The sequence below is a fragment of the Oncorhynchus tshawytscha genome, linkage group LG02, assembly GCF_018296145.1.
Source record: "Oncorhynchus tshawytscha isolate Ot180627B linkage group LG02, Otsh_v2.0, whole genome shotgun sequence".
Taxonomy (NCBI): Eukaryota; Metazoa; Chordata; class Actinopteri; order Salmoniformes; family Salmonidae; genus Oncorhynchus; species Oncorhynchus tshawytscha.
Genome location: NC_056430.1, coordinates 44,756,977 through 44,784,040, shown reverse-complemented (window position 1 = coordinate 44,784,040; position 27,064 = coordinate 44,756,977). Strand labels below are relative to the sequence as shown.

At 42.4% G+C, this 27,064-nt stretch overlaps 1 protein-coding gene and 1 pseudogene across 1 annotated transcript; both read left to right on the top strand.

Moving 5' to 3' along the window:
* Positions 1–4,380: 4,380 nt before the first annotated feature.
* On the top strand, positions 4,381–21,906 carry LOC112244804 (annotated as a pseudogene).
* Positions 21,907–23,468: 1,562 nt separating this feature from the next.
* On the top strand, positions 23,469–26,836 carry LOC112244862 (transmembrane protein 263). Its single transcript, XM_024412699.2, has 3 exons — positions 23,469–23,798; positions 24,590–24,674; positions 25,653–26,836. Exons 1-3 carry the CDS (start codon positions 23,790–23,792, stop codon positions 25,958–25,960), a joined length of 402 nt encoding a protein of 133 aa, XP_024268467.1. The 5' UTR covers positions 23,469–23,789; the 3' UTR covers positions 25,961–26,836.
* Positions 26,837–27,064: the final 228 nt, after the last annotated feature.

Below are 27,064 nucleotides of genomic sequence, written 5' to 3'. Positions count from 1 at the left end.
GACATGCTACCCCTCCCTTTGTTTATACACTGCTGCTACTTTTATTGTTTTAATTTTTATTTGACTATTTTTACTTTAGTAAATATTTTCTTAACTCTTTCTTGAACTGCATTGTTGGTTAAGGGCTTCCATGTAAGCATTTCACGGTAAAGTCAACACCTGTTGTATTCAGAGCATGTGACAAATCAAATTGATTTGATTTGATATGTGCGCCACCATGTCAGAACAGTAAGCCAAGTTTTCAGGGGGAAACGGACCAAATAATTAGGGTGAGGCTCATGGGCTACTAACAGCTTACTACACAACAATGCACTTAGTATTACTTTCTTAGCCACAGTATACATAACTCCCTGGCATATTACATCTTTTATGCAGCAGCATACAATACATTTTTTGGACTGACCTGTGCTCACTTGAACAGGAAGGTGGCGCGGCGGTCCTTCTTGTGGTCAAATTTTGTTGTGAAACTTTGTCATCAAAGTCTGGCATTCTCTGGATTTATTGTGCTTTCAAGACAACTGGGAACTCGGAAATAAACATGGTCAAATCAATGATCATATCAGTGATCTTCAGGTCGGAGCTCTAGAAAGAGGCCCAAGTTCCCGCCTTTGATTTCCAAGTTGGATGTTTGTTCAAAACTTATTTCCCCAGTGAGTTCCCAGTTATATTGAACTCACTGAAGTATGAGATTTCCCAGTGCTGAGTTTCCAGTTGTATTGAACACGGCAGAAGTCATACTGGATTGACAGCATGGCCAATGTATTCAACCTTTTCTGGCCCATGGTTAAGAATGTGAATGTTTATCCTTTTATGCTTGGGAAAAATACTCTTAAACCCAGACCTGGACCACACACCCTCTCCACTGAATATCAGGTAGGGGAAGCAAAATAGTGATTGATTTGCAGTGCTTCCAAACCACTTTTTGAATTTGCGATTTCCAACTTGTTGTGTAATGTTTATGTCCAATGTTTATGAACACCGAAATGTTTTATCTATTATTTCTCTTCATTTGACAAGGATTGAAAAGGATTTTCCAGTAGATTGTCGACGTGACTCATGACGATGACTGCTTGTCTAGCTTGCTAGCTAAGATTTTGAAGGTATGATGTTGACATGATCAGTCCAATCAAAGCTACTGTAGATATAACGTGATTTGACTTCATTTTACCTGTGGCCAATGACCTTGAGCCTTCTTGGATGGGCACTTCTAATGTAAATCTATGGCAGCACCCGAAGGGGTTCCAAAGTTCTAGCTCACCATGTAGATTTTACATTGACGTAGTGTCCCTGTGAGTAACAGAGCACTGAGCCAATCACGGTGCAACTATAGAAGATTGCCAACACCTATGCTCTGTATTTTCCGCGGGCTGCCCCTCCACCACAGAAAGCACTGAGCTAGGCTGAAACACTTGCATTTTGGAGCTGCCTTACTCAAGAAAGAACAAAAGAGACCCGTTGTTTGCATACTGATGTGACACATATTAATCCAAAATAACATGCAAAACAGGCACACACAAAAAAAATGGGTAAACAATGCATTCCGAAAGTTTTCAGACCCGTTGACTTTTTCTACATTTTGGCAGCTTCATTAAATAGTACCCGCAAAACATCAGTCTCAACGTCAACAGTGAAGAGGCGACTCCGGGAGTCTGCTGGCCTTCTAGGCAGAGTTCCTCTGTCCAGGGTCTGTGTTCTTTGGCCCATCTTATGGCTTTTTCTTTGCATCCCGTAGTCGCTTCTTCACTGTTGATGTTGAGACTGGTGTTTTGCAGGTACTTGTAACGGATTTCCTCCTCTTCGTCTGAGGAGGAGTAAGGATCGGACCAAATCGCAGCGTGGTAAGTGTTCATGATGATTTTTAATTAAAACTCAGAACACTAAACAATAAATAACAACGTGAATATACAAAACCGAAACAGTACCGTGTGGCCCAAACACTCACACGGAAACAAACACCCACAAACCAAAAGTGAAACCCAGGCTACCTAAGTATGATTCTCAATCAGGGACAACAATTGACAGCTGCCTCTGATTGAGAACCATACTAGGCCGAACTCAAAAACAAACATAGACTGCCCACTCCAACTCACACCCTGACCATACTAAAACAAAGACAAAAACAAAGGAACTACGGTCAGAACTTGACAGTATCTCCCCCCAAAGGTGCGGACTCCGGCCGCAAAACCTGAACCTATAGGGAAGGGTCTGGGTGGGCGTCTGTCCGCGGTGGCGGCTCTGGCGCGGGACGTGGACCCCACTTCACCATAGTTTTTTTGCGCCTCTTAGCCCGCCTCCGTGGCCTCTTTAGAGTGGCGACCCTCGCCGCCGACCTTGGACTGGGGACCCACGCCACGGGTCCCGAATGGACGGGAGACTCCGGCAGCGCCGGACAGGCGGGAGATTCCGGCAGTGCCGGACAGGCGGGAGACTCCGGCAGCTCCGGAGTGAAGGGGCTGCCTCTCGGGCTTACAGCCCCGCTGCCGTGCTGCCTCCTCATACCGGCTCCTCTCTGCTTTCGCTGCCTCCAGCTCTGCGGCGATATTCCCCTGGCTGTGCCCAGGGTCCTTTGCCGTCCAGAATCTCCTCCCAAGTCCAGTTCTCCAAATATCGCTGCCTCTCCTGCTGCTGCTCGTTACCACGCTGCTTGATCCTTTGGTGGTGGGTGTTTCTGTAACGGATTTCCTCCTCTTCGTCTGAGGAGGAGTAAGGATCGGACCAAAGCGCAGCGTGGTAAGTGTTCATGATGATGTTTAATTAAAACTCAGAACACTAAACAATAAATGACAACGTGAATATACAAAACCGAAACAGTACCGTGTGGCCCAAACACTCACACGGAAACAAACACCCAGAAACCAAAAGTGAAACCCAGGCTACCTAAGTATGATTCTCAATCAGGGACAACAATTGACAGCTGCCTCTGATTGAGAACCATACTAGACCGAACTCAAAAACCAACATAGAAAAACAAACATAGACTGCCCACCCCAACTCACACCCTGACCATACTAAAACAAAGACAAAAACAAAGGAACTAAGGTCAGAACGTGACAGTACTATTTAATGAAGCTGCCAGTTGAGGACTTGTGAGGCATTTGTTTCTCAAGCTAGACACTCTAATGTACTTGTTCTCTTGCTCAGTTGTGCACCGGGGTCTCCCACTCCTCTTTCTATTCTGGTTAGAGCCAGTTTGCATTGTACTGTGAAGGAAGTAGTACACGAGATCTTCAGTCTCTTGGCAATTTCTTGCATGGAATAGCCTTCATTTCTCAAAACAAGAATAGACTGACGAGTTTGAGAAGAAAGATCTTTGTTTCTGGCCATTTTGAACCTGTAATCGAACCCACAAATGCTGATGCATTTAAAGTCTAAAGAAGGCCTGTTTTATAGCTTCTTTTAATCAGCCCAAAAGTTTGCAACTGTGCTAACATAATTGAAAAAGGGTTTTCTAAATATTAATTAACCTTTTAAAATGATAAACCTGAATTAGCTAACACAACGTGCCATTGGAACACAGGAGTGATGGTTGCTGTTAATGGGCCTCTGTACGCCTATGTAGATGTAGATTCCATAAAGAATCAGCCGTTTCCAGCTCCAATAGTCATTTACAACATTAACAATGTCTACACTGTATTAATGATCAATTTGATGTTATTTTAAAGGACAAAAACGGACATTTCTAAGTGACCCCAAACATTCCATAAAGAATCAGCCGTTTCCAGCTCCAATAATCATTTACAACATTAACAATGTCTACACTGTATTAATGATCAATTTGATGTTATTTTAATGGACAAAAACATTTCTTGGGGACATTTCTAAGTGACCCCAAACTTTTGAACTGTAGTGTATTTATAATTTGTATATATTTTTTAAACTAATGTTATAATTTTTCATCCACTTTGACATTACAGAGTATTTTGTGCAGATGGTTGACAAAAAAATACAATTAAATACATTTTAATCCAACTTTGTAACACAACAAAATGTGGAAAAGGTAAAGGGGTGTGAATACGTTCTGAAGGCAGCATAGATTAAGAAATTATACACTTTCTGGAGCACTAGTCATTGTCATGTCCCATCTCTTTGATCTGCCAAAAATGTTCCCTTTATTCTTTTATGATACAGCAAAGGCCACTCTAACCTCTAAAGTCTGTTGGTCTCCTAACTTTTTGGGGGCACGTCCTTATCTATTCTGATGCACATGGCTTTTTATTCGGATAACTTGGAAATAAAGTGCTAGTATTGAACTCTTTTCCTCTACCTCAACTCCTACAGATATTAATCAAGAGCTTGATTGTCGCTGAGCCTACACACACTGTTGTGTGTTTGCATAAGAAGCCAACCAGATCCAACCATAACACCATGAGCCAACACTGAATCATCCACCTGTTCCAGAAGGGCCTGCGTCTCCATGACAACCTGTCCCGGTTGGGGGCCCTGGAGTGTGTTCATCCTGGACATGCGCACTGGGGCCGTGCGCTGGAGATTCCTCCTGCAGATCAGTGAGCTATCTTGGGTATCCTGATACAGGGCTTATAGTAGCACATACAGTTACCTAGCCTGGGTACCAGTCTGTTTTGCTAACATTCCACTCCTTGTACTCTGTGTCATACGTCAAAGATGTTTAGCATGACAGGAACTGCAAGGAGTGGAAAGATGGCAAAACAGACTGGTACCCAGGCTAAACATTATCAGGTATTTTAGAAATGATATGGTTACATGGTAATTACACTGTAATAACCTATGAATTGATTGTTTGGAATTGTCCTTTGCCCGTACTTTTCTTTTTCTATAAGAAACTCAATATGTTATGAAAGGGACTAGTTGGTCTCTAGAAACGTTAATAGCAACAAGATGCACCAACAGAACTGGCAAATGAGTGGTCGGTACTCACAGATTGATGTGTTCTTCTACCTGGCCCTGCAGTGTCTGGAAGACCTCCACCATAGCCTCCAGGCCATGGGCACCAGGCCGTATGTGCTCCAGGGGCCCTACCAGGGGACAGTGATGCATCTGGTGGCCCAGTGGGGCACCACCCAGCTCAGCATGGACACTGAGATAGAGCCCCACAACACCCAGCTGGACCAGCAGCACCGCATCCTGGCCAGGGAGCAGGGACTCAACATACATGCCACCGTGGCACACACACTCTATTATGTCAAGAGGTGGGTCACAGTGGTGAGTGTTTGAAAGCAAAGTACTTCAATGCCTGCTTTTCTTCTTGGCTGTGTATGTGTGCGTGTTTGTGTGTCATCTGTGTGTGTGTGTGTGTGTCTTTGTATCTCCAACTGTAAACCCTCTTTGCTTGTCTTCTGACCTCTCTCTCTCCCCCCTCTCCATAACACCCCCTCTCTATCCCTCTCTCCCCTCTCACTCTTCCCTCTCTCTCCCCACTGTAGGATATTGAAGGCCAACGGAAGGGGAACCCCCTCTGACATACAAGAAGTTTCTACATGTCGTGTCCAATCTGGGGGAGCCAGACAAACCTGCCAGGGAGATCACAGCTCAGGACTTCCAGTGAGTACAGTTTATTACTTCTGCTCAAATTGAGGCCTCTATTTAGGCCGCCATTAAGGCGGTGCTGATGTCAAACTCGCGCTCTTTGGCAATTTCGACTTGTAAAAGCGAGCTATTTTTCAACCCTGGTGCCAGGGTTTGGAATTTACCTGTCTTATCAGCTCGCTTCCGCTGAGGTGAGAGGGGTGGAAATATTTGAGATGTGTCCTTAAAACTGTGAGCCAATCTTGGCAGTCTTGACAGTAACGCAATTGGTTATGGCTTCCATTTTGCCAGCAGAGGCACACAGTAGTCTAATCAGAAGCCTATAACCAATGTTTTATTAAAATATCACGAGCAGCAAAACAGTCAACAAACGACATGAAGGGTGACAAACCGCCCTTGCTGTCTCTGCCTGGCCAGTTCCCCTCTCTCCACTGGGATTCTCGGCCTCTAACCCTACTCCGGGGGCTGAGTCAGTGGCTTAATGGTGCCCTTCCATGCCGTTCCTAGGAGAGGTGTGTCACTTGAGTGGGTTGAGTTACTGACGTGATCTTCCTGTCCGGGTTGGCGCCCCCCTCGTGTTCATGCCGTGGGGGAGATCTTCATGGGCTATACTCGGCCTTGTCTCAGGATAGTAAGTTGGTGGTTGAAGATATCCCTCTAGTGGTGTGGTGGCTGTGCTTTGGCAAAGTGGGTTGGGTTATATCATGCCTGGTTGGCCCTGTCCGGGGGTATAGTCGAGACGGGGCCAAAGTGTCTCCCGACCCCTCCTGTCTCAGCCTCCAGTAATTATGCTGCAATTGTTTGTGTCGGGGGCTAGGGTCAGTATTTCTGAGTATTTCTCCTGTCTTATTCGGTGTCCTGTGTGAATTTAAGTATGCTCCCTCTAATTCTCTCTCTCTTTCTCTCTTTATCTCTCACACGGGACAGTTATTAATATTGGACATTATTTTAGAAAAAACAATGTGTCCATGCATCTTGAAAAGTTGGGCTTCATTTGGCCTTTAAGTGGAATTGTCATTGAATGAAAGGTGTCAGTGACTGTAGGAAGTCTGTTTAGGAGCATCAAGTTATTACAATAGACTGATTATTGTTTTTCCTTTATCATTTTGTTAAAAAATGTGCATCTTCCACTTTCACCTATTGAATCTGTGAAGTCGGGGGAATACCGATGGCTGTCCGTGGTGCTGAATCTGCTTGTAGCCTAGACTATTGTCCTGTTTGTTTGTTTACCTTTCACGTGACAAAGTCACTAACAGACCATATCTACGGCGATGGTAGGCTATTCTTATTACAATGTTTGGCAAATGTTCAATTGTCCATGGCTCGAACACGTGTGTTGACAAATGTTTCCATGTTAAATCCAATTTTTTTTAAAAATCTGATTGGCTACATGTTTGTTATAACTAGGCCTATTTGGCCGATATACCACGGCTAAGGGCTTTTCTTACGCACGATGCAACAGCGAGTGCTTCGGTACAGCCCTTAGCCATGGTTTATTGGCAATATACCACAAACCCCGAGGTGCCTTATTGCTATTATAAACTGGTTACCAACATAATTAGATCTGTAAAAATGAATGTTTTGTCATACCCATGGTGTATGATCTGATATATTACGGCTTCCAGCCAATCAACATTTAGGGCCCAAACCACACAGTTTATAATATTTAATAAACTATATTCAATGATAGGACAAACATCCATGCTTCCTGCCGAAGAGCCCTTAGGCCTACAGATGTCAGATCTTAATTTGACCTCTTTCATTGCAGGAGGAAAATAATCCTGCAGCAGGAGGATTTTAATATCTGAAGAAATATTTAGAATCGCCGCCAGGGGGCAGGTGGAAGCGATGATTGTATTCATTGCAGTACTATAGCTACATTGTACCTTATGTAGGCTACATGCGTATCTCGTGTGAATTCTTATTTAGATTATAATAAATTGAAATATTTGCAGGGGGTAGATGTATTTTTCGTGAGGGAAAATCTGTTTAATTTTTGTATCAATTGTTTTATTATGTGTTGAAGGCAAGCAATACGTTACATTACTTTGGTTGCCCTAGTGCCTGTGTGACCTTGCGGTTACAGCCACTGAACCCAGCACACATATGCCAGAGTTGGCATGGGTTCAAATCCGTCCTACTGGCCTTTGACTCATAAAAGAACGTCTATTTTTGATGCATTAATTCCGCGTGGTTACAGGGTAAAAACAGAAACCACTCGAAGGTTAACAGTTTAGGCATTCAGTGCTTAAGGTCAGGGCTATGGTTTGGGTCATCAGTATTCATAGTATTCTTAGTCCTCGCTTGAGCATTGTGAACCGCCGTGACCCGGTGGTATAAACAGTGCGCCCCCTGGCTCTGAGCCTCGTGAGTGCTGGGCCATTTAGTGACCAGCCTAAAGCCACATTAGGCCCACAAGTTCATTGAGTTTATTTAAATGTTTCCAAGAAGTGAAACGAATAGTCTAATAATTTGGACATCAAAGAAAAGTGTCACAGATCAACGAAATCGTCTTTGGATGGGCTCAAGTGCATGAACATCTTGACAACTTTACAAATATAAATATTACTTTATAAATACTAACGCCACACAATACAGGCTTTCAATCCACACCAAAGCCCATAATTATATTGACAAATTATACATAGTCTAACTATAAAACGTGGGCGAGCATCCACACTGGAGGAGAGTTTATCGTACTACATTAGGCCTACATCTGTCAATCAACTGATGGCCCATATCAGCTCATCAACTCAGCCAGGGAAACACAAACAGTAGGCTAGTCTATTTATTATTTTCACACCTTTCGTTATGTAACAATGGATAGGCTAACGATGGCCTACAGAATGTAGCCTACTGGAATATAATCAAATAGCAAGGCGCCTATTGAAACCATCAATGGCACAAGATTATCTACATCTGATCGTTAAACTGTGCATGCTAAATTCACTCGCACAGCTGATCTCAATTGCAACCATTATTGTTCACCTCATTATCGCGTCCTAAAAGATGTCAGTGTTACCTTAACGTTAGTCCTGCTTGCAACCAAAGTCTTTCAAGATATGTTCATCCTCTGGTTAGTATTGTAATCGGAACAACTTAGTCCCTTTGGAACAGAATAAGGGTGATTTATCTATATGGCAAGCATTCTGTACAATATAAATAAAGTGTTTCCTCGTTTACCACGTCAAATCTACTGTGGCAATTTATCCAACACTTTGTATGAATAGAAGCTGTTGGCGTAGCTTATTGTTATTCATTTATTTGTTTCCTATTTAGACAAAAGTGTCTGGTATGGTCATTTCTTATCAAGACTGGGGGTTAAATCCATAGACTGTCCATATTTGAAATGTGTAACGGAATCAAGTCAATCGGGGGGGACTGAGTTAATTGTGCCAGAAGGGTGTGGGCCGGAATCAAACCCACGCTGACTCTAACCACTAGACCAACCTAGGCCACAATTGAATTTTGATACACTTGACACTTGTATGTCGTAGACTAGACCAATATCTAACTTGTATTTTTAAAACGACGGTTGTTAATGTGTATGGCTGCATTTCAGATCCATTTTTGCACATTTTAGTGTTGCAGTAATAGGACCTAGACCTAGCGTTTGAGCGAGCGAGCGAGAGAGACAATTATTTTGATAGCAAGCCCTGATCCCAATGACTCCATGGAGAGAAAGAAAATGGCTCTTTCAGGGACTCAAGACTTGAGGCTCATTTGAATTTCCTGAAGCAACAGAAAAATTATCCGCGACAACGAGCAATCAAGTTAAGATTAAGTTCTGACTTGATTCTATTGAGAAATATTGTTGTTAGTTAAAAAAAACAGACAGATTTTTTTTTAGGCCTTAGCAATAGTCTATTGAATTGAATCTTGTTTATTGAGTAAGTTTTGCATATCCATGTCCAGAGTGCTATTTACAGAAGGCCTAGAACCTATTTCAAGGTGAATACTCTAGCCTATGTTTAACAATGTATTTCCATATTGAAGCCATGCATTTAGAACAATGTGGACTGCAAACATGTTAAAAACTTTTTAGTGAATATGGGTCAGGCTTGTTAACGAACTAGGCTATAACAGACTAACATTCGAATTGGAGTTGATGACAACGCAATACATAAAAGACAGTCAATACACAACTTGAAGCAACCACATATTTAGCCATGGAGCACGTTTTTAAGGATCGTTGTCCCACTAGCGGGACAACTTCCGGTGAAACTGGAGGGAGCGCAATTCAAATAAATAATCATAAATGTTATGGATTTTAAACATTTATGTACATATAAGTGTCTTGCACTGGCTGGAAGTTTAAGTTCTTGTTAATCTAACTGCACTGTCCAATTTACAGTAGCTATTACAGTGAAAGCATGCCATGTGATTGTTTGAGGACGTTGCCCCACATCAAAATATTTTTCCACCGGCACAGGTTTTATACATTCACAAATAACGATTAAATATTCACTTACTTTTTGAAAATCTTCCTCTGATTTGTCATCCAAAGGGTCCCAGCTATAACATGTAGTGTTGTTTTGATGCATAAAATCCTTCTTTATATCCCAAAAAGTCAGTTTAGTTGGCGCTATCGATTTGAGTAATCTACTCATTCAACATGCAGAGAAAGGAATCAGAAAATCTACCCCTAAAGTCAGAATATTTTTCTATTTAATCCTCAGATACCCTAAAATGTAATCAAACTATATTATTTATTTTTCAGAAAGAAGTGTGTTCAATAGGAAATCGATTTTAGCAGGTGCGTAATGTCTTCATGGCGCACGCAAACACGAATTTACAAGACTGTGTCCCACTACTAAAACTGATATTTTTTTTATAGTTTTTTAATTTACAAGCCTGAAACCTTGAACATAGACTGCAGACACCCTGTGGAAGCCATAGGAATTTCCTCCAGGGAGCAATGACCTTACTCTTGCATTTCTCAGAGGATGGTCTTTCAACAAAAAAAAGAATTCCCGGTGGTTTTTCTTTGGATTTTCTCCTACCATATCTATTATGTTATATTCTCCTACATTATTTTAACATTTCTACAAACTGCAAAGTGTTTTCTTTCCAATGGTACCAATTATATGCATATCCTGGCGTCAGGGCCTGATCTACAGGCAGTTTACTTTGGGCACGTCATTCAGACAGGAAGTGGAGAAAAAAGGGGCCTATCCCTAAGAAGATTTATTAATGAAGGGGCTAAGCCTCGACATACCCACAACTTGTTTATTCATCAAAACCCAGCCCTTTCGTGCCACCACCAGCTACTGCACCCATAATTCCTGTTGTGAAAATGGCTCAAATATTTCTGACACCCCCCAAACCTATAACTCTACCGCCAGTGCTAAGATTTACCATTGTGTTGGGTTTGTTAAAGTAGAGCACTTAGTGTCAAAAATTACACGCTTATGGAGTGTATACCTAGATCAAGCCAGATATGTGGGCTCTACAGGTTGCCATACATCTCGGGTAGTCAACATGTAAGCACTTGAGATTTTCTGAGCAGGTACTAAGAAGTCACACAGTAAGTGCAGTTTTCAGTTGCCACCATAAAACCTTCCATGTTCCCCACTCAGCACCAACAGGAATGGGATAAAGAAGGATAGGGTACACAGACAGTTTAATGTTATTTTCTATGGGTCATATGCTGCAGGGATTCCTTCTGTTCTGATTGTGGTTTTGAGACCTTCTGGTCCCTTTGGGAGCTTCAGTCAGCAGCACACAGAGAGCATAATTTCTCTCCACTGTCCTCTCCTCCGAACACAATGCGTGCCAGTTAATTAGACAGCCTCTACTATAATCAACCAATATTTTAATCTAAGTAGGACAATTTAATCCAAAAGACTATTTGCCATAATAGAGAATTAAAACCTCTCTCCCTGTGCTAATTGTATGCTAATTATGGCATTAATAGATAGTGCTGATTGGGCACAGCTTCTGTTGTTATTTCCGTGTGTGCGTCATTGAGTCACTGAGGGAACAGATGCCTCTCTCTGCTGCCAGATTGCTTGTGTTGGGTAAACTCGCCCCCCAAGGAAGGAATGGGTGTGTCCATATGTTCTAAAGAGATAGTTGACTGAGAAATAACCTGAGATTGACCCTGCCGGTGCCTTTTGTGTGTGTACTTCAGTGGGAGCACTCTGTTTGTTCTGTTAGTGCTCTAATCTACAATAATTGCCAGCTGTTCAAGCTTCAAAGCAGTGATCTCTGTGTTTTGTTTTATGTGTGCATGTGTGCTATATATTTGAGGCCCTGTGACCCAGTCAAACACAGATTAACTCTGTGAGCCAGTCAGGCCATCAAAAGCACAGCAAAACCCTACTCCCTGCTGGTCGCTGCTGTTTGATGTGATCTGGGAGCAGTGTTCTGGGGAGACATACAGGCTTTTCTCCTGTGATGTGAACAGGTGCCACTGTTCTCTGTACAGTATGAATGTGAATAGGGATAAGAGCCTTGAAGACTGGCTCGAAGTCCAGTTTAGACCTACTGGCTGTTGTTAGTGGCTGGAAATGAAGCTTTGGAACACGGAGAGGGCTTGAACATGAACATGAAAGGGTTTGTCGTCCAGGGAGAGGGGGAATAAACTAGACATTCGTGATAGGCTGGAGGAAAACAAAAATAAATATTGTGACACTGCAGTCGTGTCCTCCAGGCTGTGCTAAAGACAGATGTTTTAAAAAAAGGAAAAGGGAGCAGAATAGAAACAGATCCAATAACACTCACGGCTGCCCAACATTATTTATATTTGTACTGGGGTAACATTGTATGGATGTTTCCCTTGTATTGTAGGAAGTGTCCTTCCTTGTTGTATTGTGGTAACGTTATAATTATGTTTCCCTTGCAGGACGTGCCCTTCCCCGGCAGCTGAGGAGTACAAATCAAATCAAATCAAATCAAATTTTATTTGTCACATACACATGGTTAGCAGATGTTAATGCGAGTGTAGCGAAATGCTTGTGCTTCTAGTTCCGACAATGCAGTAATAACGAACAAGTAATCTAACTAACAATTCCAAAAAACTACTGTCTTATACACAGTGTAAGGGGATAAAGAATATGTACATAAGGATATATGAATGAGTGATGGTACAGAGCAGCATAGGCAAGATACAGTAGATGATATCGAGTACAGTATATACATATGAGATGAGTATGTAAACCAAGTGGCATAGTTAAAGTGGCTAGTGATACATGTATTACATAAGGATGCAGTCGATGATATAGAGTACAGTATCTACGTATGCATATGAGATGAATAATGTAGGGTAAGTAACATTATATAAGGTAGCATTGTTTAAAGTGGCTAGTGATATATTTACATCATTTCCCATCAATTCCCATTATTAAAGTGGCTGGAGTAGAGTCAGTGTCATTGACAGTGTGTTGGCAGTAGCCACTCAATGTTAGTGGTGGCTGTTTAACAGTCTGATGGCCTTGAGATAGAAGCTGTTTTTCAGTCTCTCGGTCCCAGCTTTGATGCACCTGTACTGACCTCGCCTTCTGGATGACAGCGGGGTGAACAGGCAGTGGCTCGGGTGGTTGATGTCCTTGATGATCTTTATGGCCTTCCTGTAGCATCGGGTGGTGTAGGTGTCCTGGAGGGCAGGTAGTTTGCCCCCGGTGATGCGTTGTGCAGACCTCACTACCCTCTGGAGAGCCTTACGGTTGAGGGCGGTGCAGTTGCCATACCAGGCGGTGATACAGCCCGCCAGGATGCTCTCGATTGTGCATCTGTAGAAGTTTGTGAGTGCTTTTGGTGACAAGCCGAATTTCTTCAGCCTCCTGAGTTTGAAGAGGCGCGGCTGCGCCTTCCTCACGATGCTGTCTGTGTGAGTGGACCAATTCAGTTTGTCTGTGATGTGTATGCCGAGGAACTTAAAACTTGCTACCCTCTCCACTACTGTTCCATCGATGTGGATGGGGGGGTGTTCCCTCTGCTGTTTCCTGAAGTCCACAATCATCTCCTTAGTTTTGTTGACGTTGAGTGTGAGGTTATTTTCCTGACACCACAATCCGAGGGCCCTCACCTCCTCCCTGTAGGCCGTCTCGTCGTTGTTGGTAATCAAGTCTACCACTGTTGTGTCGTCCGCAAACTTGATGATTGAGTTGGAGGCGTGCGTGGCCACGCAGTCGTGGGTGAACAGGGAGTACAGGAGAGGGCTCAGAATGCACCCTTGTGGGGCCCCAGTGTTGAGGATCAGCGGGGAGGAGATGTTGTTGCCTACCCTCACCACCTGGGGGCGGCCCGTCAGGAAGTCCAGTACCCAGTTGCACAGGGCGGGGTCGAGACCCAGGGTCTCGAGCTTGATGACGAGCTTGGAGGGTACTATGGTGTTGAATGCCGAGCTGTAGTCGATGAACAGCATTCTCACATAGGTATTCCTCTTGTCCAGATGGGTTAGGGCAGTGTGCAGTGTGGTTGAGATTGCATCGTCTGTGGACCTATTTTGGCGGTAAGCAAATTGGAGTGGGTCTAGGGTGTCAGGTAGGGTGGAGGTGATATGGTCCTTGACTAGTCTCTCAAAGCACTTCATGATGACGGATGTGAGTGCTACGGGGCGGTAGTCGTTTAGCTCAGTTACCTTAGCTTTCTTGGGAACAGGAACAATGGTGGCCCTCTTGAAGCATGTGGGAACAGCAGACTGGTATAGGGATTGATTGAATATGTCCGAAAACACACCGGCCAGCTGGTCTGCGCATGCTCTGAGGGCGCGGCTGGGGATGCCGTCTGGGCCTGCAGCCTTGCGAGGGTTAACACGTTTAAATGTCTTACTCACTTCGGCTGCAGTGAAGGAGAGACCGCATGTTTTCGTTGCAGGCCGTGTCAGTGGCACTGTATTGTCCTCAAAGCGGGCAAAAAAGTTATTTAGTCTGCCTGGGAGCAAGACATCCTGGTCCGTGACTGGGCTGGGTTTCTTCCTGTAGTCCGTGATTGACTGTAGACCCTGCCACATGCCTCTTGTGTCTGAGCCGTTGAATTGAGATTCTACTTTGTCTCTGTACTGGCGCTTAGCTTGTTTGATAACCTTGCGGAGGGAATAGTGAAGGTTAGTACAGGGTTCCCTCTGTTGAGGATCTAGGCATTGAAGGGCAGCCAGATGTGTTGTGGCCTGGAGGAGAGAGCCATGCCTTGATGAGGCTACAGAGCACAGGAGGTTGGTGGCACCTTAACTGGGGAGAACGGGCTCATGGTAATGGCTGGAGTGGATTTGTTGGAATGGTATCAAATACATCAAACACATGGTTAGATGCCATTGAATCCTCTCCGTTCCAGTCATTATTATGAGCTGTCCTCCCCTCAGCAGCCTCTACTGCTACAGAGACACATTGAGAGCCAGGTACTTTATTACAGCTACCGATTCATTTTTAAAGGGACAGTGAAACATTTTGGCAATTTTGCCATGCATGCTAGCTGTTCCTATAGACTTCCAGTCATTGTGCTAACGCTAGTTAGCAATGGCGCCAGAAACTACCTTCAACTTTCTTCAAACTACACACAGAGACATACAAATGGTATCCATGAGTTCATTTGACTCTGGGTAGTAAATATTGCACTATCCCTTTATTCATGTGAATCCACTCTGAAGTAGATCGACCCCAGTGGCTGCATTATCAATAGATTCATTCATTTTAGATGTTGATTTTGAAGTCCTGAATTTATTTAAATTGCACTAACTCAGATAAATGAACATTCAGACAACATGTGTGATTGTCAATGACGCCCCTGTCCTTGTCCCCGTCTCCCTCCCTCAGGAACAGACAGGCTTAACCTGGATCAACGCCATCATGACTCAGCTGAGGCAGGAGGGCTGGATCCACCACTTGGCCAGACACGCTGTGGCCTGCTTTCTGACCAGAGGAGACCTGTGGATCAGCTGGGAGGAGGGCATGAAGGTAGGAAGGGAGGCATGAAGGTAGGGATGGAGGTGTGGGAGACATGTGGATCAGCTGGGAGGAGGACATCAAGGTATAGGTGGAGGGAGGGAAGGATGGGTAGGGAGGAGTGGGGAGACCTGTGGATCAACAGGTAGGAGGGCATCAAGGTACCAAAAACGAGGAAAAGTGGGGCAGCGTGGCTGCTGGCTCTAAAATCGGTCACTTTGCAAGGTGTCTACAGTTGTTGGTGTGCTCCTCCAGTAGCTGACTGTGCTTCTCTCTGCATCTCCCTGTGCCCTCTGTGTGTCAGGTGTTTGATGGGCACCTGTTGGATGCAGACTACAGTTTAAATGCAGGGAACTGGATGTGGCTGTCTGCCAGTGCCTTCTTCCACCAGTCCACACGTATCTTCTGCTCTGTACTCGTTGGGTGACGCACAGACGGAGAATACCTCAGGTAGGGCTCCTGAACACACACACACACACACACACACACACACACACACACACTTTGTCAAACCCCAGATTTATATTTCAGCCTTGTGATTCATGTCTCTCTCTTTGTGTGTCTTCAGGAAGTATTTCCCCTCTAAGTCTATGAGCCCTAGATGGCCATAGACGAAGTGTTGCTGCAGGCTTGCTGCATCATTGGTACGATGCTGTTTCTGTTTTATTTTTTTTTACCATAACTACTGTTAAAGCTACTAGTCCCCTTTTTCAGACTGCTGCTTGTACTGGACATTTCCATCTTAAAGGACCCGTGAGCACCAAGGTGAAATTCATAGGAACATGTCAAATTGGGTTTCAAATTAAAGCTACGAGTCAAGATTTTTGAGAAATTAACGAATACATATATTTTTCAACCATTTTCCATCCTAAAAATGTATTTGTACTGTGATGTCCAAACTTGTGAAATACAAACTTCTATGATTGGTTCAGATTTTGTCTGGTCTGGACCAACAAAACGTGCTCTTGTTTGGGGATGGAGCTCATTAAAATAAGGATATTGCATATTTCTACCTTTGTATACCGGTTTGTGATACATTACAAAAATGATATTTTGGTATTTGGTATTTTATTAGGGTCCCCATTAGCTGTTGCAAAAGCAGCAGCTACTCTTCCTGGGGTCCACACAGAACATGAAACATAATACAGAATTACATAATACAGAACATCAATAGACAATAATAGTTCAAGGACAGAATTACATTTAAAAAAATTAAAGGTGCACGTAGCCTACATATCAATGCATACACACAATATGAGATTGAAGGAAGTTCCATGCAGTAAGGGCTCTATATAATACTGTACACTTTCTTGAATTTGTTCTGGATTTGGGGACTGTGAAAAGACCCCTGGTGGCATATCTGTTGGGATAAGTGTGTGTGTCAGAGCTGTGTGTAGGTTGACTATGTAAACTATTTGGGATTTTCAACACATTAATGTTTCTTATAAAAAGAAGAAGTGATGCAGTCAGTCTCTCCTCAACACTTAGCCAAGAGAGACAATTAAGAGTAAATTAAGAGCAAAACGTGCGGCCGTCTTCTGGGCCAGTTGCAGCTTAACTAGGTCTTTCCTTGCAGCACTGGACCACATGACTGGACAATAATCAAGATTAGACAAAACTAGAGCCAAAACTAGAGTGGTGTCAAAAAAGCAGAGCATCTCTTTATTACGGCTAGACCTCTCCCCATCTTTACAACCATTGAATCAATGCATTTTGACCATGACAGTTTACAATTTAAGGTAATGACAAGTAATATAGTCTCCTCAACTTGTTCAACAGCCACACCATTCATTACCGGATTCAGCTGAGGTCTAGAACTTAAGGAATCATTTGTACCAAATACAATGCTCTTAGTTTCAGAGATATTCAGGACCAGTTTATTACTGGCCACCCATTTCAAACCAGACTGCAACTATTTATTAAGGGTTTCAGTGACTTCCTTAGCTGTGGTTGCTGATGTGTATATGGTTGAATCATCAGCATACATGGACACACACGCTTTGTTTAATGTCAGTGGCAGCTCATTGGTAAAAATAGAAAAGAGTAGTGGGGCCTAGTGAGCTGCCCTGTGGTACACCACACTTGACATGTTTGACATTAGAGAAGCTTCCATTAAAGAAAACCCTCTGAGATATATTTGATTGTCACGCCCTGACCTTAGAGATCCTTTCATTTCTCTATTTGGTTAGGTCAGGGTGTGACTAGGGTGGGCATTCTAGTTTTTCATTTCTAGGTTGGCCTAGTATGGTTACCAATCAGAGGCAGCTGTCTATTGTTGTCTCTGATTGGGGATAATATTTAGGCAGCCTTTTTTCCACCTGTTGTGTGTGGGATCTTGTTTTTGTATTGTAGCCTTTTTGCACTACAAAGCTGCACATTCGTTTTGTTACTCTTTATCGTTTTGTTGCTGGTTCACATTAATAAACATGATGAATGCCTTCCACGCTGCACCTTGGTCGCTGCACCTTCCAACAACGACCGTTACATAGATAGATAGCTCTGAATCCAGGATATGGCAGAGGTTGAAAAGCCATAGCACATACGTTTTTTCAACAACAGGTTATGGTCAATAATATCAAACGCTGCACTGAAATCTAACAGTACAGCTCCCACAATCTTCTTATTATAAATTTCTTTCAACCAATCATCAGTCATTTGTGTCAGAGCAGTACATGTTGAGTGCCCTTCTCTATAAGCATGCTGTAAGTCTGTTAATTTGTTTACGGAGAAATATCATTGTATTTGGTCAAACACAATTCTTTCCAACAGTTTGCTAAGAGCTGGCAGCAAGCTTATAGGTCTGCTGTTAGAACCAGTAAAGGCCGCTATACCAGTCTTGGGTAACGTAATTCCTTTGGCTTCCCTCCAGCCCTGAGGACAAAGACTTTCCTCTAGGCTCAGATTAAAAATATGACAGATAGCAGTGGCTATAGAGTAAGCTACCATCCTCAGTAGCTTTCCATCTAAGTTCAATTACTGATAGATTACACTTATTTTACCACCTCTTCCACACTAACTTTACAAAATACAAACTTGCACTGCTTTTCTTTCATTATTAGTTTTTTTATGCATGTATACAATTGTTCGCTGTTCGTTGTTGGCATTTCCTGCCGAAGTTTGCCCACTTTACCAATAAAATAATCATTAAAATAATTGTCAACATCAAATGGTTTTGTGATGAAGAAGGTATCTGATTTAGTGAAAGATGGAGCTGGATTTGTCATTCTGCCCATAATTTCATTTAAAGTACTCCAAAGCTTTTTTCCCCCATCATTCTTTATGTCATTGATCTTGGCTTCATAATAAAGTTTCTTCTTCTTTTGTTGAGTTTAGTCACATAATTTCTCAATTTGCAGTAAGTAAGCCAGTCAGATATGTAACCAGACTTATTAGCCACTCCTTTTGCCCCATCTCTTTCAACCATTCAGTTTTTCAATGCCTCATCAATCCATGGAACCTTAACAGTTCTAACAGTCAGTTTCTTAACAGGTGCATGTTGATCCATAATTGGAAGAAGCAATTTCATAAATTCATCAAATGCAGTGTCTGGATGCTCCTCAATCACATCAGACCAACAAATATTTTTAACATCATCCACATAAGAGTCAGAGCAAAATCTTTTGTGTCATCTCTTATACACTATTTTAGGCCCAGCTGTTGTAACTTTGGCTTTCCTGGATATAGCCACTATATTGTGATCACTGCATCCAATGGGTACGGATACAGCTTGAGAACAAAGTTCTACAGTATCAGTAAAAATGTGATAGATACATGTGGATGATCTTGTTCCTGTAGTGTTTGTAAAATTTACAGCAACACGTCCCCCCATAAGCATTTATGTCTCTTTTATAGATGTTATACCCTTGTATTCCTACTGATGTATCATCAAAAGTGAGTCTCAGAAATGGCTAATATATTAATGTTATCTGATGTTAGCAAGTTACTGATTTCATGAACCTTATTTCTGAGGCTACATATATTAATATGGGCTATTTTCAGCCCTTTCCTGGGTAGCTTATCAGAGAAAGACAAAATACTGAAAAGAGCAGATAAAGCAAGAAAAAAAAATATACATTCTGAAGTCCATTAATCAATTGGTGTGTGTGTGTGTGTGAGCTGTGGCAGCAGCTCTGGTAGCTTTCATGGCTGGGATCAGTTCTTTCCTCTTCTGGCGCACAGCTTCAGGATAGTCCTCGTTCTAGAAGATATACATTCCTCTCAAGTTCTTGGCTCTTTCCAGAACAGCTACCTTGTCCTTGAACCTCCGTAACTTGACCACTATCAGCCTGGGCCTATCACCTGGGCCGGTGGTGGGTTTTCCAGTCCTGTGGGCGTGCTCCACTTCAATCTTCCTGTGGTTCATCTTCAATTTCTCAGAGATCATTTCCCTCACTTTGTCCTCAGACTCCGTCCTGGTCTCATGTGGAGATACTGCAATTCCGTCCACAACCATGTTGTTCCGCCTTAATTGTCCCTCGAGATCTGATTTATCTTTAGTCTGACCCTGGGAGAACTGCAAACTGTTCTTCAGGTCCTGGACCTCTCAAACAAACAAAACCGAGCTCTTTCTCATTCCGTGTTCAACAGGAAGTGGGAGAAAGACAGACAGAGCAGCGAGGCACAGTTAAAAACTTCTGAGGGCTAGTCCCCTTTTTTCTCAATTTCTGCCTGAATGACATGCCCAAAGTAAACTACCTGTTGCTCAGGATATGCATATAATTGGTACCATTGGAAAGAAAACACTTTGAAGTTTGTAGAAATGTTAAAATAATGTAGGAGAATATAGCACAATAGATATGGTAGGAGAACATCCAAAGAAAGATCAACCAGAATAATTTTGTTTGGCCATGCTCTTACAATGGCAAGTATAGGGGTATACTGAATTCTAGCTCCCAGCCTGCAATTGCTATGGCTTCTACATGGTGTCAGCAGTCTATGTTCAAGGTTTCAGGCTTGTAACTTCCAAAGCAAACAAGAAAAATCTGTTTTAGTACAGAGACACAGTCTAGGAAATTTGTGTATGTGCGCGCCATGAAGACATTACGCACCTGCTAAAATCGGTTTCCTATTAAACATACTTCTTTCCGTAAGAAATATTATAGCTTTATTACATTTTATGGTATCTGAGGTGTAATTAGAAATGTATTTTGACTTGTTGAAACAAAGTTTAGGGGTAGATATTCGCATTCCTTTCTCTGCATGTTGAACTAGTGGATTACTCAAATTCATGGCGCCAACTAAACTGACTTTTTGGGATATAAAGAAGGATTTTATCTAACAAAACAACACTACATGTTATATCTGGGACCCTTTGGATGACAAATCAGAGGAAGATTTTCCAAAAGTAGGTGAATATTTAATCGCTATTTGTGAATTGAAATTGTGCCGGTGGAAAAAGTTTTTTGATGTGGGGCACCATCCTCAAACAATCGCAAAGCATGCTTTCGCTGTAATGGTTACTGTAAATCTGACAGTGCAGTTAGATGAACAAGAATTTAAGCTTTCAACTGATATAAGACACTTGGATTTACCTAAATGTTTAATATCCATAATTTTAATGATTATTTATTTGAATTGCGCGCCCTCCAGTTTCTCCGGGAAGTTGTCCCGCTAGCGGGATGCCTAGCCCTAAGTCCCAGGGCCTTGTCTGTCTGTCTGTCTGTTTGTATATCATATCCATAATGATGGATGTCATTCTGTTACCCTAATTCCGTTACCAGTTGTAAATCCACTTCACATACTGTAGTTCAATAAGCAAAATAGATTTTTTCTAACTCAAGGTGTCATGTCATCGCTGACACCCCATTCTTTCTGCAGACATTTTTTAATCTTAATTTGGAGCAGATATTTAACAGTTTTTGGAAAACGTGGTCGCATAAAAAACTGAGGGCGATTTTACCTTAATTCTGTTATCAAACATTGCATCTGCACAGTTCTTCCAGTAAATATGTTTTTGTGAAATTTGGAATGTAAAATTGTTCAAAGTAGTCATTGTGCATAGAGTTGTATGATTTTTTAAACTTTGAAAACAATATTTTTTGTTTAGGATATATCTTAAAGTGAAAAATCGGAGTCTGTTTTATTCTGTTAGTATGGAATTCCCATACTACATCCTGACCATCTGATGTGTCTAGGTAAAGACTTCCCCCTGCTCATGGTGAGTCACCAGGAGGCCAGCCAGAGGAACCTGGACCTGATGAGACAAATCTGCAATGAACAAGAGAACACAACTCTGCTCACCAGAGGTACACACACACACACACACACACACACACACACACACACACACTAAACAAGACAACGCAGCTACACTCAAAAGAGGGAATACACACTGACTCACTTTCTCTCTGTGCCAGATGTAGCCGATGACCCCATGGAGATACGTCTGAAGAGGGATGGTGTGGTGGCAGACGAGAAACGTGGAGCCAAGAGGTTTAGCCCTGACACCAATGCAATAGGACCGACACGCCACCCCCTAAAAACAATGGCAATAACAGTAAAAACACGGACCAAGTAGGTAACAAACGAGACCCTTACCCCCAACAATCTGGATCAGGCCTCTGTCATAGTCTCCCGCCCCATCTCGAATAATGTATCAATGGCCTCCTCTTCCACCTTCAACATCTGATCTGATCTGAATGCAGTGGCCAGCTTTTCCATGCAGAGTAGTCTTTTTCCCATCAGTGTTTTTGAATCATTGATGAAGGATTTTGAGGCTGATTCCCTGACCTGTCAATGTTTTTAATTTGCTGTTTTAAGATTTTGTTATACTCTTGTGAATTCTATGTTTTTTTTTACTAGATTGCCTGTAGTTTTTCATGTTGTCTGTCTGTAATTGGGTAATGACTTGGTACCGCCTATCTTGGCCAGAACGCTCTTGAAAAAGAAATTTCAAATCTCAATGAGCCCTTCCTGGTTAAATAAAGGTTAAATAAAAAATAAAAAATGTCTTCAGGACAATCGCTGGTAGGAAGCATCAACGAAGCATCAACTGTGACTGCTTTCTTCCAAGACCTGTTCTACTGTCGCTGTATGCCTGACGAAGAGAGACAAGATGCAGAGAAACCATGTTGGGTACAGAGGCTGGGAACCGACGACATGTGATCAGGGGAGATAAGAAGAGTTTCCTGTTGGAGTGGCTGTATGTATTCCCAAGCCTTTGCACGGAGACTCCGTCCTTACAATCACAGAGTTGTCAGACAGTCCATTTCACTGTCAGTGTCCACGCACACAGTGGTTCTGACACTCAAGACCAGGAGTGAAATATTAGCCACATCATGGAAGAAGCTAGCAAAAGAGCATTTATCATGATGGCGCATACACCGCCATTTCTTTGCACTTTATTGGTAGCCTTGTAGTCTTAGGTACAGAGACTGGGAAACAGACTGTTGCATTGAATTTCACATGCACCTGTTCTGCTGCGTCTTGCTGTAGAAGGCTGGCTCTGAAGCCGAGGCGTAAACATTGCAGGACATGTTCATTCAACCGTCATACTTTATCTGCTCCACAGGCCACGGTAAGGCAGGACGTCAAAGGGGCTTGAATCTAGGACACGACAGAGAGAAGTAGGCTGCAGGTGTGACAGGCAGTACTCACATCTATTATTGGAAGAGCCACAGTTTTCTTCATTACAGCCTATATGGCATGTGACTCACTTCCTTCACAGGAGACCATTCAGCAGCAGAGAGATGTTTTTCTCTGGGCTGGCAGTGGTGCAGCTGTCTGTCTATTCAGAACAACCTTATCACCGTTGGCATGGCAACCAACACTCACTCTTATGATGTTGGTATGGAGTAACATACCAACATGAACAAATACTGAATAAATAAGCCTTATGAATAACTCATCTTTTGTGTTATTTGGGTGAATGAATGTATTATCAAAATATAAAATATGTACTGATCCTTGTGAATTAATCATATGTCATGATCTTTTTGACCATTATAGTCCAAAAGGCCACTCGAAATTCGGCACCATTACATAACATGTTCTCTTTAAGTGAATCCTGAAAAAAATATGTATTCCGTCTGCCCTGTAGAACACATAAGACATGTAGCACTCATGAATAAAATAGAGAGAGCTGCAGCCTGTTTGAGGTGACGCAAGATCCGGAGAAAACGAGTGCAGTAGTTGAGGCGCCACGTCGGCAGAACCAACAAGATATATCCTATATTTTTTTAAGGAAAGTTTGAAACCGCGAAAGTACGATTTTACGTGCGTTAAAATACAGGACAACACGCTCTTAAAGTATAGTTTTGAATAGAGGAGTTTGAACAAAAGTATAAAGGCACAGGCTGAAAATTGCAATAATATTTTCAGGAAACAAACGAGCGCACCAAATATTCGTCTCAGGTGCGTAGCAGTCCCTTCTACAAGCGGACATCAGAAATTACTGGAAACATGGTGAAGGTAAGGATAAGTCTGGCCTTGTGTATCGATTTATGTATGCGTACGATAAGTAAAGTGATAGGCTACTGCATATCAATTGGGGTATGATAACCAATTGCGCACGAACGAAATAAACGGAATTGATTAGATCCGGACTAAGTGATGCACTGTGCTTACTTTCAAGCAAAATATTACACTAAATCTACAGCCCAAATTATTGACGTTATGTGTGTGTGAAATTTCGCTTGCGTTATCGTTTGAGTGGTTTCCCTGTGCAGCCCATGTAACCATCTAATTGGAGCTTTCACAACAGGATGACTTTTTTTAAAGACTTCTTTAAAAGCCTGTAGCCTTAGCTTTGTCATCTATTTGTGATTTTTGGTTGATTTTAACAAAATGGCATTTTAAATCAACACGAAGCAAACGAGGATTGTCGTATGGTTTTGCAGCAAGAGTAAGAACTTTGAACATCCAACAAGCACTGGTTTTGAATGTTTGTGCTTGACGGGCTCCGTCAAATTGAACGTTTTGTGCAAGAAATCCCAGAGCATAACCTTACTAATCATATGCAGTTATTTAACCTACTTATTTATGCCTTTGAGCACTGTTTCATGGCTGCTCAGAATTTACACTGATTGTTCTATTCAGAAAAACATTTAAGTGTTAGATTATACTGTTGACTTTTCCAACAAGCTTTTAGTGTTGATGGTTTAACAATTTGTAAGATGTACTACTTGTATGAACTTGCTATACTACTTGTATGAATTAAATCGCATGTATTCTAGTCTAATCAATATTGTTTGTTCTGTAAGAACGTGAATGCCACCCCAGAGCCCCAGCCTGAAGGTTGTCTCGTGGAAGAAGAACCTGAGCTTACTGAAAGCGAGCTCACAGCAGGTAAATAACACAATCATCAACAGTGCCCACTGCATTGAACAACATCTCTCTGCGCTGTAGCCATCTCTCTTGGTGGGCATATATTAAAGCCGAGTTTGTCAAGGGACACTAGAACCATCTGGGATAATGTGCAATTCAGGGTAAAGGGTTGTGTTGCTATTTTAAGAAACTGTAGAGATGTATTAAGGGAATATGTTTGTTTGTGATTGGCTAAGGTTGTAGCTCTCAAACTCAAGGTGGCATTCTGCCTTCTCCCTACAGTTTGGAGTCATTAGCTTCGTTCCCAAAGACCTTGTGTACTACAATCCTGAAGCTGTTTTTTAAAAAACGTTTAGAAATGCCAATCATCGCTTGCAATATGGTTTTGGAAACCATATGGCCCTTATTTTTCATCAGCGTAAGAATCCTTCAACAACAAAACATATGCACACACTGTAGCAGTTTTGCACATTGGTTTCATGTACCAAATTAAAAAAAATGGAATGTTTCCATCGCCTCCATCTCTGCCAATAGTTTGTCACAACTGTTGCGTTAAATAGCAAATGTGCTTACTCTGGATGATCATTCTCATACCATGCAATTTAAACTGCATGGTTTCCCAATGTTGCAGTGTGGGGGACCACACACCATGTCATCGTGTGACTCGGTTTACTTCGATATGATGGTTATGTCGTACCAAAACTTCCTGTTCCGTCACAACTGTTGTGATTTTTATCTGGTATGACTTTACTCACATAACTGGATGGAAATGTGGTTACTAAGTAGAATACCTCAATGTATTGACATGCCTGACTATTGTTTAATGATATGATTCATTGTGTGTAGGCCAATATCCAAGCACAAAAGCTGTTTTCTCTCTGGCCTCTCTGCTGATGGTCTGTTTCACAAACATGATGTGTGGTCCTCACTCTCTGGTCTTTTGCTATCTTTCTAAAAACCTGTTTTGCGTGTGTTCTAAAACCCATCTCTCTCTCATAGATGAGGGGAAGGATGCAGGTAAGGAGCACCCCGTGGCCCAGCCGGGCATGATCTGGCGGGTCGGGGGTGGCCTGTTCCGTGCCAGTAAAACTGTGGTGGGCGCCACGGTAGGAGGAGTCGCCTGGCTCGGTGGGAAGAGTCTGGAGTACACTAAATCAGCAGTTACTTCAGTCCCCTCGATGAGCGTCAGCCTGGTGAAAGGGGTCGCCGGGGGCGTGTCATCGGTTGCCGGGGGCGTGTCATCAGTGGGTTCCACGGTAGCTGGCAAAGTTCCGTTCAGAGCCAAGACAAAGGACAAGGCAGAGTGAGGAGGAGATGATGATGATGATGGACACGCAACACGATGCATCGCCCCACCGACTGAGCCATAAGAGGAAGTGATGAGTTGGAGCTAGTCGCCATGTTTTCAAAGTGGATTGATTTTGGTCTTTTTTCTTTTTTTCATTTGTACATCATTCACTAAGTTGTACCTAGGGAAACATGTTCAGTAGTGCCTTCTGTAGCCTCCCCCTTCTTTCCTTGTCCCCCCCCAAACACTTTCACTGAGCAGTGTGTACAGGGGATCTTTATCCAAACCTACATGGTCCCCTGAAGCCTTAAGACAATGTAAAGCAGTTATATAAGGAGGGAGAGAGATAAACAGGCATGCTAGGTTGGGTTCTTCTCTTCCACCATTTAAAGCCTGGTTTGTGGTTTCTAATGTGCTGGAATTTTTGTATGAGCTTTTTTGTGACCGCAAACACAGAACATTTAGCTTGTTTCAAAATGCTACAGTGAACCGTGTGAAGATAGCTTTTTGGGTCTTCTGAAAAGAGTTTGATAGCATTTCCAAAATAAGAGTTGGAGGTGATGTGGTTCTGAGAGCCAATAGCCCTGTTTAGGTTGATGTTGTGACAAAATGATATGATCACTTTAATCATGGTTATTCAGTAGATCCATATGAAATGGAGACGTCATACATTTTACAGAAAATAAAATCTATTTATTGATGGACTAGTTTCTCTACTGTCTGTCTTTGGTCCTTTTTATAACGTTTCTATGGAAACTCAACATTTCAATGCAACAGTTTGGGTTTGTTTCTGTATTCTGCCATGACTTGGCTGTTGCTGGTAGAGAATGCTGATATGACTGTCTGGCATGCTTGTACTTTCCAACATAATAATAAAGTCTCGTGGGAAGTTTGACATTGTGCCTCTGTCTCATTCACAATTTGGGATGTACCTTATCTCAAGTCAATGCTACCGGGGTGTACTCACTAGGAAGCAAACACATTGCAATGGTGAGGGACCTAACTGAATTTGTCCAATAAACTTGTTTTTGATAAATGTTTTCTGTTGTGGAAGGTTTTGCAACTGTTAGTCTAAATGAGGCCTGGGGTGTACCCAGGCATTAAGTGGTGAAGCCAAATGAAT